Source organism: Pteronotus mesoamericanus, unplaced genomic scaffold (genome assembly GCF_021234165.1).
Source record: "Pteronotus mesoamericanus isolate MK-2021 breed Mesoamerican mustached bat unplaced genomic scaffold, CSHL_Meso_final contig_20, whole genome shotgun sequence".
NCBI lineage: Eukaryota > Metazoa > Chordata > Mammalia > Chiroptera > Mormoopidae > Pteronotus > Pteronotus mesoamericanus.
Window position 1 is genome coordinate 84,508,567 of NW_026555085.1, and position 14,116 is coordinate 84,522,682.

General features: G+C 35.9%; 1 protein-coding gene across 1 annotated transcript in view; it reads right to left on the minus strand.

Annotated features, from left to right (window-relative positions):
* Positions 1-14,116, minus strand: part of MAP3K5 (mitogen-activated protein kinase kinase kinase 5) — a 169,883-nt gene that overhangs the window by 66,916 nt on the left and 88,851 nt on the right. Inside the window, exons 9-11 of the mRNA XM_054570020.1 lie at positions 9,016-9,175; positions 6,704-6,857; positions 926-1,033 (exon numbers count right to left, since the gene is read on the minus strand). Coding sequence (XP_054425995.1) covers positions 926-1,033; positions 6,704-6,857; positions 9,016-9,175 — 422 coding nt within the window. The remainder of the gene's footprint in view (positions 1-925; positions 1,034-6,703; positions 6,858-9,015; positions 9,176-14,116) is intronic.

The window sequence follows — 14,116 nt, forward strand, 5'->3', positions numbered from 1 at the left end:
AAGCCCATAGTTTTAAAAATTGCAACCCCGCACCCCCAAGTACTTCCTGATTCTCTTTTTTGCTTTTTGAATTATCACAAAGGCAGGATTTTTGTTTATTTTGTGCACATCTGTTTTCCTCGTGCCTAACAGAGTCTGGTAGTGCTTGTCGCAGAGTAAGTGGTCAGTAAGCATTGGTTGAGTTCATGGATATTTAAGGAAAATTATAAGGGTATTTTGGAAACAAATCACAAAAGAACCCCACAAAACCACTTTGCCATAAGACTGCTCTCATTTCTGTGGTTTATCCTGTGGACTAGAATCAGGTCCTGAAATATTTCTATTTATTAAAAATGGAGGGATGATTTGTCCATGCATTAAAACTGATGAAGTACAGAAGTGGGTTATACAAATGGTAGCTATGAGTAGAAATGAGAGTGTTTTAAGATCCTTCTGAAAACCAGCGGCAGCATAGCCCACATGGAGCCAGCAGCTAATCTGAGATTTAGCAGCTTCAAATTGCCAAGAGATAACAATAACTATAATCATACTAGTACAGTACTAGAAGTAGTGTTATTCTAACAGACTCCCTAGAATTAACACATGTATCTTTAAATCATGTATATTTAAGTATCAGTTCTATAGTTCATAATTTAACTCATAGCATAAATTTACAAAACAAAGAAATATTCCAATTTTAAGTGTGCTTTGGATGTTTATGCCATCTATGATAAAAATCCAAATAGCTCAATTATATTTTATTAAATGAATGAAATCCATAACCCAAATTAACAAGTCTTATGTTACAGAATATATTTATGCAAGGATAAGCACAGTCAAGCTCTTTCTTCTTAATTAATGCAGAAATTTGCTGGACTATATAAATGCTGGAAGGGTACAAAGTCCTCACTGTTAATACACTTGACTTAATAACTGCACAATTTACCTCGTCATCAGGAAGCACGTGCCAAATAGATATTGTCTTTTCCTCAACTTCATTGTTGATAGACAAATATGAAGGTTGATAGATTTTGGTTGGTTCTAATATTAACACCTTAAAAACATAAAACAAAAAGTTAATATTAGTGACTTAAGATTCAAACCATGTAGAGCAGACATAACTATTTAACACTGATTATCAGGGCCAATGCAGAAGTAAAAGCATTTCAAATTCTGACCATTGCCATTCTGTGAGTCCTTTGAGTATTTTAGGATACAATATAATTATCTGAAGTTCCAACAGTATATCGCCTTTCATTGCTAAAGAAATTGGGAAGAAGTTTTTGAAGTCCATATGTTGGTTTGGGTAGCCCCAAGGAATCTACTGATGGTACTTTTTAAAAGCTTTTATTTTTTCAGGCAATACATACTCTATTTCTATAAATATAAATGTCAAAGAAAGGCAGACATGTAGGAAAATGAATAATTCTATACAAAGAAAAGAAAATATTCCATATATATAATGTCACATAGATGTATGGCTTTCATACCCAAGTAAATGGATTGAGAAATGATTTTTGGTTGAGAAATGAAAGAGTTTACATATAAACCCCCCAAATGGACATAGCTGTATGAAATAAAAATGCTTACACTACCTTCATGATACAACTGGTATCTTCAGTAATGGCGTATTTAGCCTTGTGATAGAAAAAGAAAAAATAAAACTTGCCCTGGTTTTGGAGATATATGAGGGGTAGGTATGTGGTGAGTTGAGAATCGCCATTAAAGGACTGCATGATGTATTGTATTATTACTAAAACCTCGTTTAAGGAGCAAATAACAGTAAACTATACATTACTATACATGCCCTTATTTCAAAGGTGCTGATACTATTATCTACTTTGCACAGATGTTTAAAGGTACCTGACTACTTCAAATTTCCTATGCAGACTTAATTGGGAATGTTAAAAACAATAAAAATGAAGCTAATGCATAATTTGCATAGAAACTGGAATATTTCTTCCTGCTCCACTACTTACAATTAATAGCCTTTTAGAACTGATCTTGTATCAAGCAAGGTTTACCAAATGAAAGTGGAGGAAAAACCCTTTAGAAGGCTCTGTGAACAAGGAATTCACAATATGTTATAACCTAAAGTGCACCCTAAACAGGAATCTGGGTTAGAGACTGACTCAGCCATACACTGCAAACCCAATGTATTTATTTTAAGATAAACTTATCATAACAGTAAATTGACTTAAGTTAAAGTACAGAGAACTAGAGAAAGGGAATTAGAAAAACAAAATTTTCTTTTTACTATGAAAACTTTAAGGATATAAAGAATTCTTGGTCAGGCTCTAGCTATAAGTATAAGATAGATTATACCAAAAAAATAAACACACGATAAGAGCCTCGAGAGGAACGTATTCTGAATCAGGAACACGCCAGGGTAATTAAGGTCCAAATTCCAATCAACAGAGATTTAAGTGGTACTGGTCAATAATGAAAATAAATTTTCAATCTGAAGTTCGCAGAAACAGTGCTATCAAATCTGAGTGTCTCAGTGCTTGTGAAATTAAAACAAATAATAGGGAATAAAAGATGGGTTCCCATCCCAAAACAGCATTCATGTCACTGCATTGAGAATAAACTTTGCTCCCTAACTACATGGCACACTATTTAACATTAGAATGGACAGCACCAGGTTCTCTCTTGTCTTCTTAAATGTTGTGTTTACTGTTGTCTTAGGTATTTCTAATAGAGAAAATCTGAACTATGTGTTCCTGCCTTGAGATAGGGAATAAACACTGGTTGCAATTATCACTGTCTAACATTTGTTGAGCCCGTTGACAATCTCCCCTTGAAATGACAAAATATGAGGAATTTGCAGCATGCACTTGGAGGTCACAGAAAAGCTGAGAAAAGACAAAAGAGGGAATTTGACAAAACTATTGAGATTCAACTCACTTGAGAATACACACATTCTTGCTTTTAGTTTCTAGTCGATTACCTTGGTTAACACTACAATCAACTGCTAATTTCATGTATCTGAAGCAGAGGGTGGGAGATAGCAGAGCCTATGAACTATAAAAAGTAGACATGAACTGAATTACCACGTTCCACTTCCTCTCACCTGACATTAGGTAATGGGTTGATGGTCACCTAACTTTTTAATGTAGGAAGGAAATAAAATATACATAGAAAAGAGGTGAGAAAAAAGAATAAATTGAACTGAACCTAAATTATAATAAATGGTTGAACTATTCAAATTATTTCCAAAAGAACTTTTGAGAACTTTCCTCTGCTTTCTGTTGCCCAAGATTAACAGTTTTTCTCTGGAGGAATGAGAATGGATAGGGTAGAAAGATAAATGGAGAGGATCAAATTAAATATTTTCTAGTATAAGTCATCTTGGTTTTAGTAAGATCCACTTCAAAAGAAGGATAATGTTATCAACCCAATCGAGACCTACTGTGAGCCAAAGAAGATGCTACTCTAAGGACATGACAAGTTACAATGACAGATACTACCAAGGGTACTAGAAGTTCGCCTTTCTCTGTGTAGTGGAACACGGGTAGTGAACTTCAATGACTGCAGGGAGCAGGGCTGGTGGGAAAGGTAAATGAGGGAAGCAGGGTGAATGGGACTGTAGTCAACATCTTACGTGACAGCAGTTGGTTGGCTCAGTAGATTGCTGCTTGTGGGGTCTCCAGTCACAAATTGCCAGTCCCTTTCATTTTTTTAAGCAGTTGAAAATCTGGAGTTTTAGGTGAATTCTCCTGATTTTTCACTTGATTTTTTTAAAAATAAACTTTATTTTGCAGTTGAAACACTCCACCTTTTCATCAAGTTTGCCTAGCTTTTCCTCTTCTTTACCACAGTAATCATGTTATCTGAAATCCTTATCTGGTACCTCCAACAGGTCACCTCTGGCTCTGCCTCTATTGGCCCTCTTAGCTCTTCCTCGTCAGTCACATTTCCTGCGTCTTAGCATGTCTAGGAATCCTGGACTACATCTCAACTACATTGCAGACACTTTAAATTCTATCTGTCCAGACAGTTTTTTTTTCCTAGTTAGTGAAATTATCAGTGTATCATGTTGATCCTATCAAGGTTCAGTTTTATTGTGGTTTTGTTAGGGTGAGTCTGTTTTAGTTTTGCCCTTACTCCTGGGGTGTGGGTTTCTATGTCTCAACTAAGGGTTTGGGGTGTTCGCCAAGGTCTCATCATTCTAGCTTGGCCCAAAGTCTGACATGTTACCCTCGCATGGTTTACGCTCTGGTACCTCCTCAGCTTTCAGCCTTCCCAAGACACCCTCTGCCACTCTGAGCATGATCTCCTAAATACAGCAAGGGAACTTACTTTGATAAAGTATATTTAAGCCACATAGGTCTCATCTGAAACCCAATTTTAGTCAAAGACTGGGATCTATAATTGTGTTTATTCACAACGTGCTTGCTACTTGTTCACACTATCTGCAATAGCCAGGCAAAGTTCGGGGATTCACTCTTCAAGCCTCACCCTGTTCTAACGGCCCATCCCGCATGTTCCAGCTGCCTTAGAGTCCCAGACACTGGCTCCTGCCTGCTCTGCCCAGTGAGGATGCTGCTCCTCCCCACCAGGCTTCCTGTCCTCGGGCTGCAGCCAGAAAAATGACCTCAGGGAAACACTAGTGGGTTAAGGTGGGACTCAACTCAAGCACCTCCCCCGCAAGGATAGCAGTACTGTGGTTAATTGCTGTTTCATGCCTCCAGACCATTGTTTTGTATATTTTGTCCAGATTTTATAGGTGTTTGTAGCAATACCAATACCATTTACTCCATCACAGCACCAAAGGTCCAACTCTTTAATTTTAAACGGTGGCAACAAATCCTTTTTTTTCCTTTAAATCACTGAGTGGTCTTTTAAACATATGAATGTTATCATATGCACAACCTCAGATGCAATAAGAGAAACACTAATTAAAATTACCCCAATATACCATTTTTCATCTGTAAGTTTAGCAGAGGTACGACTCTGATAACACACTTTTTGTAGAGGCTTTGGGAAAGGAGTCAGCCTCATATGTTGACAGTGGGATGTCAAATGACAGAGTCCCCCGGGAGGGCTGCATAGCACTATGAATCCATTCCACGTCTGGCAATGTATCTTGCAGATACATGTGCACATATGCAAAACGGCACAGGTACAATGGTGTCTCATTTTAATGTCCTTTTTTTTTTTTTTGACTATTCAGTGAGATTAATTTTCTCTTCACATGATTTGCTCATTTTTCTTTTTCTTTTGCCTATAAAGTAGGAGTCGGTTGGGGTTTTCTTTTTGCATATTAAGCAAATTGATAATTTTGAAACATTAGTATTAAATATTCTCTCCCTGTCTAGCATTTCCCATATTCATGCTGTCATTTAGTGAATAAAAATTTGAATTTTTAATGAAGTCAAATGGGTCAATATTTGCCTTTTGGGCTTATAGGTCCCTTTCTTGCTTAAGAAGGACTTAGATTATATACCTATATTCTGCGAACTTCTCTCTTCATATTCTCTGGTTTTATTTTTTTACATACACACTACGACAGACTAATTCATATTAAGCTAATTTAAATCAGCTCAGAATAGCTAATATGAGTGGTTTCCTCTCAGCTAATTTTCTAGTCGATCAAGTCAGCAGTCAATTAAATACTTCAGGTCTGCGCTGTCTTCGCTCACCACCATGTTTACTGCCATCCGCACACCAGCTCAGGGCGAGCTGCCAGCTCACTCTGAGGTAAGTATTCTCCTAGCTACACATAATCTGGGATAGAGAATAAAGTGAAGTGTTGTAGTTTGAAAGGCTTTTCAACGAAAGATCCTGCTGTGTTTAAAGCTTCTGGAAACAGGAGTAAAGAAAGCCTCTTAATGCCAGCAATGGATTTAATTAAATCAAACAGGTAATACTATCCACATCAACTAGAAAACAAGATTTTGTGAAAAGAATTGAGAAGTGTCACCACCTCTGGTTATGGAAGATTGAGACTAAGACTCAAAGGGAAAGATGTGTGGCATCACTTTGATGTGGGAAGAGACTGACCAGTATGCACACAGTGAGGGGCAGCCATTCTTGCACTGGATGCTAAAGCTATGCTGGTTTAGAAGGTAGTCCATGAGCTATCAGGATGGGGATGGAACCAGCTGAGAAGGTGGGCAGCATATTTTTTAAAGTGTGTGCATGTCTATTATACATTTAATATATATAATTTGATAGAGATCAGCCAAAATGAGGTGCAGACCAAAATCTACGAGTCATTATTGCCCATGATGTAAAGCATTGTAAAGAGTGACTATAGCTACTACATCTAATTCTGATTCACAGGGGAGATACGTTGTGGAGATGGAGTAACAACGCAGGTAAGCCTGACACTTTTCACCACAATAATGGCAACTGAGATTCATGACGTCAACAAGACTGTAGTTTGAACTAAACATACCCATCTGTCTAGTCTGAAGACTTACCTAACAAAGAGACAGTATTTTCCTCGGAAACAGCACTTTATAACTTATGAAAAGAAACCACCAAATTCCATGGCAAAACATAAAAGTGTATCTCCTCTCTTTGAGCCTGAGAATTATTTTAAAAAGTTAGCTAAAGCAAACCAATGTGCAGAAAATAAATGTATTAACCATATGACTTGTTTTAGAGGATGAATATGAACACATAGAATTGTTAAAACCACAGTGCAAGATACATTTTAAATAAAAGAAACAAACTAGAACTATAATTAGAGTTAAGTTAAATGAAGAGTACTCACTGGAAACCTAACTACAGTAACATCTGTCTTTGTGGCCTCAACCAGGAAGTCCATCCAGAAGTCCATGAGTTCCTGAATGGCCACAGGCTGCTCTGTAGTCACTTTCACAAAATGCTTATAGATCAAAATTGTTTCTACAATGGACTTGAGGTACCTAAACATTAAAAGATATAAACACATAAGAGGCAAATTTAGAACCATCTGTTCCCGTGTATCCCAGTTTTACTCTGTAAATGTAAATATGGAGTAAAAAATTATGCATTCAGATCCACCAGACATTATTCATTATTTCTTATGTGTCATGGACTTTCACACATTATCTCATTTAAGTCTCACAAAAATTCAGTAACGTAGGTTGCTTTACACCCATCTTACAGATTAAGGAAACAGGCTTAGAGGGCTTAAATAACTTGGACTGCGTAATACATCTACTTAAAACATGACTTAAAATACTGCCTATATTCTATTCAAGGGAGTGGTTTATGTACTTGCTTTAAAATATACTTCCTTAAAAATGTTTTTTCAATAGCCCCTTCGTAAGAGATCATTACTTTGCCTGAAGCAACTCTGCTTACATGAATATCCCCAAATCTGAGAAGACACAGCTGGTGTCTCAGAAAAATAAGTTAGAAAAATGAGAAGCAAGACAATTATATGAGCTAATGGGTACACAAGCATACTCTAAACTATAAACATCAAAGCTAACATTAAGTTAATGGAAATTTAAGGCATTGTTTCATGGTTATTACTACTGCATAAAATAGTGTTGTTTTCTTGTCAACAGAAGCTAGGACACCTATAACGAATCTCTTTCTACCTGTGGTTCAGTCTCGATCTCCTATATGATCAGAATGGTTACCATAAAGAAATAACGAATTTGGCTGCATTTAATGCATACATTTATTGGTTCATGTATTTCATGTCACTTGCTGAATGTTCACTCTAAACATACTCCTGACAGTACAGCCCTATTCTCAAGTTGTACACAGTGCTGAGGAGACAGAAGGTAAAAGGTATTACAGCACCATGTGACCAATATCAATGGAACTAATAACTAAACAGGTATGATTAACACAAATCATATGGTCAATTATCAACAGAGATATAACTAAAGAATGCAGAAACATGGAAGAAGAAAATTTCAGGACATAAAATCATCACGTGTGTGTGCTACGATATCCATGAACTTCTATCTGGATGTGGGGAAGGGTTATGGGTCCGGTTATGAGAAGACGTGATCTATGAGCGTTCCTCCGGTGGAGAAGGACGCTGGGAGAGGCATTCCCACGGGTGATGAGACACAAGCACATGAAGCCACACCATGGCATGTTTGGTGTGAACACAGAGCAGTGTAACCAGGGGGTATGACAGAAGTTGAGGCTGCAATGACTAAGGGCAAACCTTGTTTGCCAAGCCAAAGAAATGGACTTTATCCTTTAGGCAGTGAGGTGCCATTGAACTATATTCCTTTAAGGATCTCAGTGGAGGGGAAAAGTCAGGCATGCATTTTAGAAAGATCATAACGGGAGTGATGTGGAGGAGGATTTGCTGAAAGTGAGAAAATCCTTTAGGAAGCTGTGAGGACCTTCCATGGTGGCCATCTCCTCAAATACTTCTCTCCGAGGAAAACAAGTCACTGTCCTGGGCTCTGAGCTGCTTTAAGCCTTTCTCAGTGTCACTGTTAACCTTTAAAAGTCTTTACAGCTAATGATCAATGATTGCATATGATACATAATAAAATCAGCACTGCTTTCCAAAACAGTCCTAAATGCAAATGGAATTTTGTTTTCCTCTCTTCGATTACCACATACATAATGATAAGACTTGGGTGCATGCCAAGAACAACGTGAAATCTGAAAAACATACATATATAGAAAACACCCAAATGTGTCAGTAAACCCTAAGTAAAAAGAATGGTAATTCCAAAACTGAGATTAGATCATAAAGAAAACAAAGGGCATGGGTTTGAAGCAGAGGCCTGGGAGGCTGAGATGGAAGCTGTAAACCTGCTGCCTGGATTTGTAGGTGTAAAGTTTGAGGCTTCTGCATGATTTATGTGGGTAGCACCGGGTTAGTGGGTTGGTCAATGTGAGAGAAACGCTAAGCCAGCAGCCGGCAGACACCGCGGATGTCCAAAGTCACTAGAAGCAGCATTCAACACAATTTATTTATGAACATCGCTTTTTCCCCTCTAGATTCTGCATTTTATTCTATAAGCAAATAAAATAATCTAATTGTCAGTTCACAAAGATAACAGTATGTAAAAAAGTGATTACAAAAAACAACTGTATACAAACATAACAGTTTATTACCATGCTGGTGTCTTCAGTTTAAAAAGCTTTTCAGATGCTTGAATGACTCTCAAGTGGTCATTGGCCAGAACACTGGCCCCCAGGAAAAATCCAACTTCCCAGTAGCTCTGGAGTTTTTCCAAGTTTCCCTTTTTACCAAGAAGGCTGCTAAGCTTCACCCCTAGAAAATGGATAGGGAGTACATTAAAAACACAGCATCTAGGCAGAGCTGATTTAAAAAAAATAAAATAAAATGAAGCTTTCATTCTTCCTTTCAGATTAAAATAGCTTTGTTAAGTTTCTGATTATAAAAGGGGTTTGAGTTCATTGTAATAATTGTCAGACTAATCATAAAGAAAGAAATTTCACAGAAGTGAAACCCATTAACTTAAAAACCCAAAGATAACTGCTGCTGACACTTTGATGTACATCATTCCAGAACTTTTATGTATGTCTATATATGCAAAAATTAAGAGGTGATAACACCAAATGCCTCGTTGTGTAACCTCCTTCACTTCCTTACTATACCATGGATTCTTCAGTTACTTCAAAGGGAAATATTCTGACATTCTATCAGTCAGTTGAAATATAAATGCATACAGTATATATATTTTGCAAGAGTAAAATGCTACAATAATAATTACATATGCAAAGGAAACAGATTATACTTTCTTGATTACTTGTGCTTTGTAACAATACTTGAAATCAGGAAATGTAAATCCTCCAACTTTGTTCTTTTCTACATCATTTTGACTCTTCTATGTTCTTTGCATATCATTAAAATTTTCATCTCTAATTTGTCTTGTATTATTTTTGCCTTTATAATTATTTTGCTTAAAAAGAATATGTTCTTGCAGAAATGTTAGTGCAACTAACATCTAAAACTGTCAAAAAAATTATCTGAGATTTGGGAGTAAGATAAAAAGGTGAGATGCTTCATTTCAGTATCACTTAAGGGTATATCCACTCAAGGACTGTCTAGGGAAAGTATAGCTAGTTCATCTCACTCATCATATCAGCATGCATTAAAAAAAAATTAAAATTGGTGAATTTTTATGTAGCCATTTAAATATTGAAGATGGATGAAAATAAGCAACATTTTTTGGCATATTTATGCTTTATTATTTCAAGAAAGGTAAAAATGCAACTGAAATGCAAAAAAGATTTGTGCAATGTATGAAGTGCTGTGACTGATCTAATGTGTCAAAAGTGTTTTGCAAAGCTTTGTGCTGGAGATTTCTCACTGGATGATGCCCCATGGTCAGTAGAACAGCTGAAGTTGATAGCGATCAAATCAAAACATTAATTGAGAACAACCAACACTATGTAATTCCGGATAGAGCCAACACACTCAAAATATCCAGATCAATAAAGTTATTGGTGAAAATGCTAAATGTGTCTTCTATTTTATGGAAAAAGGTATAGGGCCTTTTTAGACAACCCAATAATTTCTGTCTAGTAAAAGAGATAATCCCTAAGATTATGACCTGTTCAACATAAACTTGTCTTTTTTAATCAAACGCAGAAATCTTATCCTAACATTTCTTTGTTAAATTATCTGTAAATACTCTACTTCTTAAATGTTCTTTGAACTGGACATTCCTCTTATTGGTTTCAATATCAATTAACTAAAATCTCTTACGTGTGTCCATTTTGTATTTCATGAGTTATGAATCTGTGTATTTTATAATGAGACAAAATATTTTTAAAAACTTGATGCTTTTTATTATATAATTCCACTTAAGCCACGAGCATTTCATGAAAATGTCCACTCTCCATATTTTGTGATAAGTTAAAAAGAGAATAGCTTTGTTACCTTAAAATTTCATGAGATAAAAAAAATTACACACATATATTCAACAACATCCATGATCTCCTCTCTGGACCTAATAAGAAATATAATGAATACAAAGGAAAGAAGAAAATGTGATGGAAAAACGAGATGTGAAAAACACGTCTCTACCAATCAAGCTGAAAATGAGCATCTCTTTATTGTGTCTTAGGTGCAAAACTATGAACCCAGGTCTGATCTAGCAGCCAAACCAGGTCAAACATTTAAATAGGAATTAAGAATATGTTTAATAGTAAAGGGGGTACAATAATAGTTTTTACATAAAATTTCAAATTTATCCTTGAATTCCTGAAGTTCGTTCTCGCCTTCGCATAAATCTATCACATGATCATGACACCAAGTCATTCAGCATTTAGATAAAATGTTGTTTTTATAGCAAATAGTATTTTAGCATATGGCTAAGTCACAATTTATTTAGACAAATGAAGCTGATGACGGTTTTTTATTACTATACACATTCTTGTACACATAGCTTTGTGTACTCATTCAATTATTTCTTTGTCATAAAGTCCTAACCCTGGACTTTCTAGGTGCATATGTGTCCATTTTAAGTTTTGATACATTTTGCCAAATTCTCCTTAGAAATGCTGCACCAATTTACATTCTCACTAGTGGCACTAACAATAATCTCTTGCCCACACCTTCCCAATTAGGGATACTATCATGTCCTTTCATCTTTACCAATCTGATGAAGAAAAAAAATTCTTTTTTTTAAACTATTGAAATTGACTGTCTTTTCATGTTTGTACTTCTTTTGAGAATTAGCTTTTATGTTTTTTCCACATGATGTATGAAAACTGTTTCTACATGAAGACAGTAATCTTTTAGGTATGAAATTAAGAACATGGCTTTAATTGGTTATAATTAGAAGCTTCCCCCTCAAGGAATACAGGAATAAACATCTTAGTACATAACACATTTTTTCCATCCTTAAAAATCATTTCCATAGGAACGAGTCTTAGAAGTAGCATTATACTTGGTGCTAGGCAACATTTTTAAGGCTCTTGATGCATAGGGCCAAATTGCTAAAGCACTATTATTGATGTACAATTATACTTTTTTACCACGTCCTTACCAGCTGGATATTTTTCTTAAAAAAAAACTCTGGCTAGCCATAGCTGGGTGGCTCAGTTGGTTGGAGCATTGTCCAATCCACTGTACACCAAAGGTTGCAGGTTCAATTCTGGTCAGGGCACATACCTACATTGTGGGTTCAATCCCAAGTCGGGGCATGTATAGAGGGTAACCGACTGTTGTCTCTCTCCCTCTAAAATCAATAAAACATATCCTCAGGTGAGGATTAAAAAAAATTCTGGCTAAATTTACAAGCAATGAACAGTATGTCACTATTACTTCAAATATCAAGATTCAATTGTCTGTTTAGGCAATTTAAATAGAGACAATGCTCTAATTAGAACTGGTTGGCTTCTAAGCACTGAAGTTTTTTAATAGTTTAGTTTTATCACAGATTTACAATTTGGAGCTACTATTAGATTTAAGAGCTGCTTTAATGGAGAAAGTTAGGAAATAGAGTCTTTACCGACAAACTCATTAGATACATACCATGATACAAAGCACATTGGAAATGTAATTTTCAATCCATACAACCAGATTATCTCCTTTTTCCAGTAAGGAAAAAAGAACTCAGAGACCTTTAACAACTTGTCTAAGGTCATAGAGCTTTCATAAATAGTGGAGATTAGATTCTTTCCATTTCAATTTTCTGTTAGGAAGAATTCCAAACATACATGAAGGGAGAAAAAAATATTACAATGAAGGGCCCTATTTTCAATTATTGCTAACCTTTTGCTATTGCTTCACCTCCCTGAATATTTTTGTTGCACATTTCAAATTAAATTACAGACATCATGGCATTTCACCCTTAACTACTGCAGCACATAAATAAAATTTAAATTCTCCTCTTCAATTACTGTACCTAACACAAATAACAATTCCTTAATATTATCTAGTCCTAATTATCTGGTCCTAACTCAAATTCTCTGATAGTTCCTCATATGTCTTTCATAGCCTTTATGTTTCAAAGCAGAATCCAATCAAGAATTACTCATCATATTTGTTTATTTTGTGAACTCTAATTTATCATAACCAATCCACCTACACTTCTTTCCATGACATTGATTTGAAAATTTTTTTTTCTTTTATGAATTCCAGAGAGAGGGTAAAGGAGGGAGAAAGAGAGGGAGAGAAACATCAATGTGAAGGAAAGACATCACTCAGTTGCCTCTTGTACACACCCCAACTGGGAACCAAACCTACAACCCGGGCAAGTGCCCTGTCGGGGAATTGAACCAGGGATCTTTTGCTTTGCGGGACAATGCACAACCAAATGAGTCACACCAGTGAGGGCCATGGCATTGGTTTTTCAAACAGACAAGGAGGGCTGCCTTGTGCAATGTCCTTACATTCTGGATCTATCTGATGGCACTTCATGATGGTGTCTGATTTATTTCTCTAGACACTGTGACTCCTATTAACTGGATGTTAGATCTTAAGATTCAGGCTAAACATTTTGGTGAGACGATTTCATAGGAGAGGCTGCTCACTCCAAATTCACCATATCAGGAGGACCGCGTGGAGCCATCCCACGAGGGATGCCAGGTGGGACACTGACAGCGTCATGCCTGGAGGAGAGGAAGTGTAAGTACCAACTGTTCTTCATAACTAATAAGCAATCTGTGAGTGAGATTTGGTACCATGTAAGTATGCAAATATAATTTCTTTTAAAAATAAGTATTTTCATTGATCCTTGCCAAAATCATTATTTCAACATTTCTTTCATTATCAGTTTTATCATTTATTCTTTTGAAGAATATATTCTCCTGAACAAAACACATTTAGTATGCAGCATGCCTTAACATGGGCTTTATCTCGTCACCTGGATGAACTACATTACGTCTTTAAAAGGAACAAAAAGTACTCAATGTTTTCCCTATAATTTCCAGTTTTCTGAAAAGTTGGTCACCTCCATGGAAAAAAAATGAGTTGATTTGTGCTTGGTGATGGATTTTATTTTTGTTTTGATTTCTTTCTTGATTATCTTTATAGAGTCATAGATTTTTTTTATATTCAGTACAGTAAATTTTATTTTTAGTGCTCCCTAAAAATGAGATTCAAATAGTGGTTTGTATGAATTCCAATCACACTATTTCTTATTATGTCATTATTACTGTAGCAGACTCAAGCCTATAATTCTCACTCCCCCATAAAGTATAATATAGTTAAAAAAGCCAATGATCTTTTATTTACCCA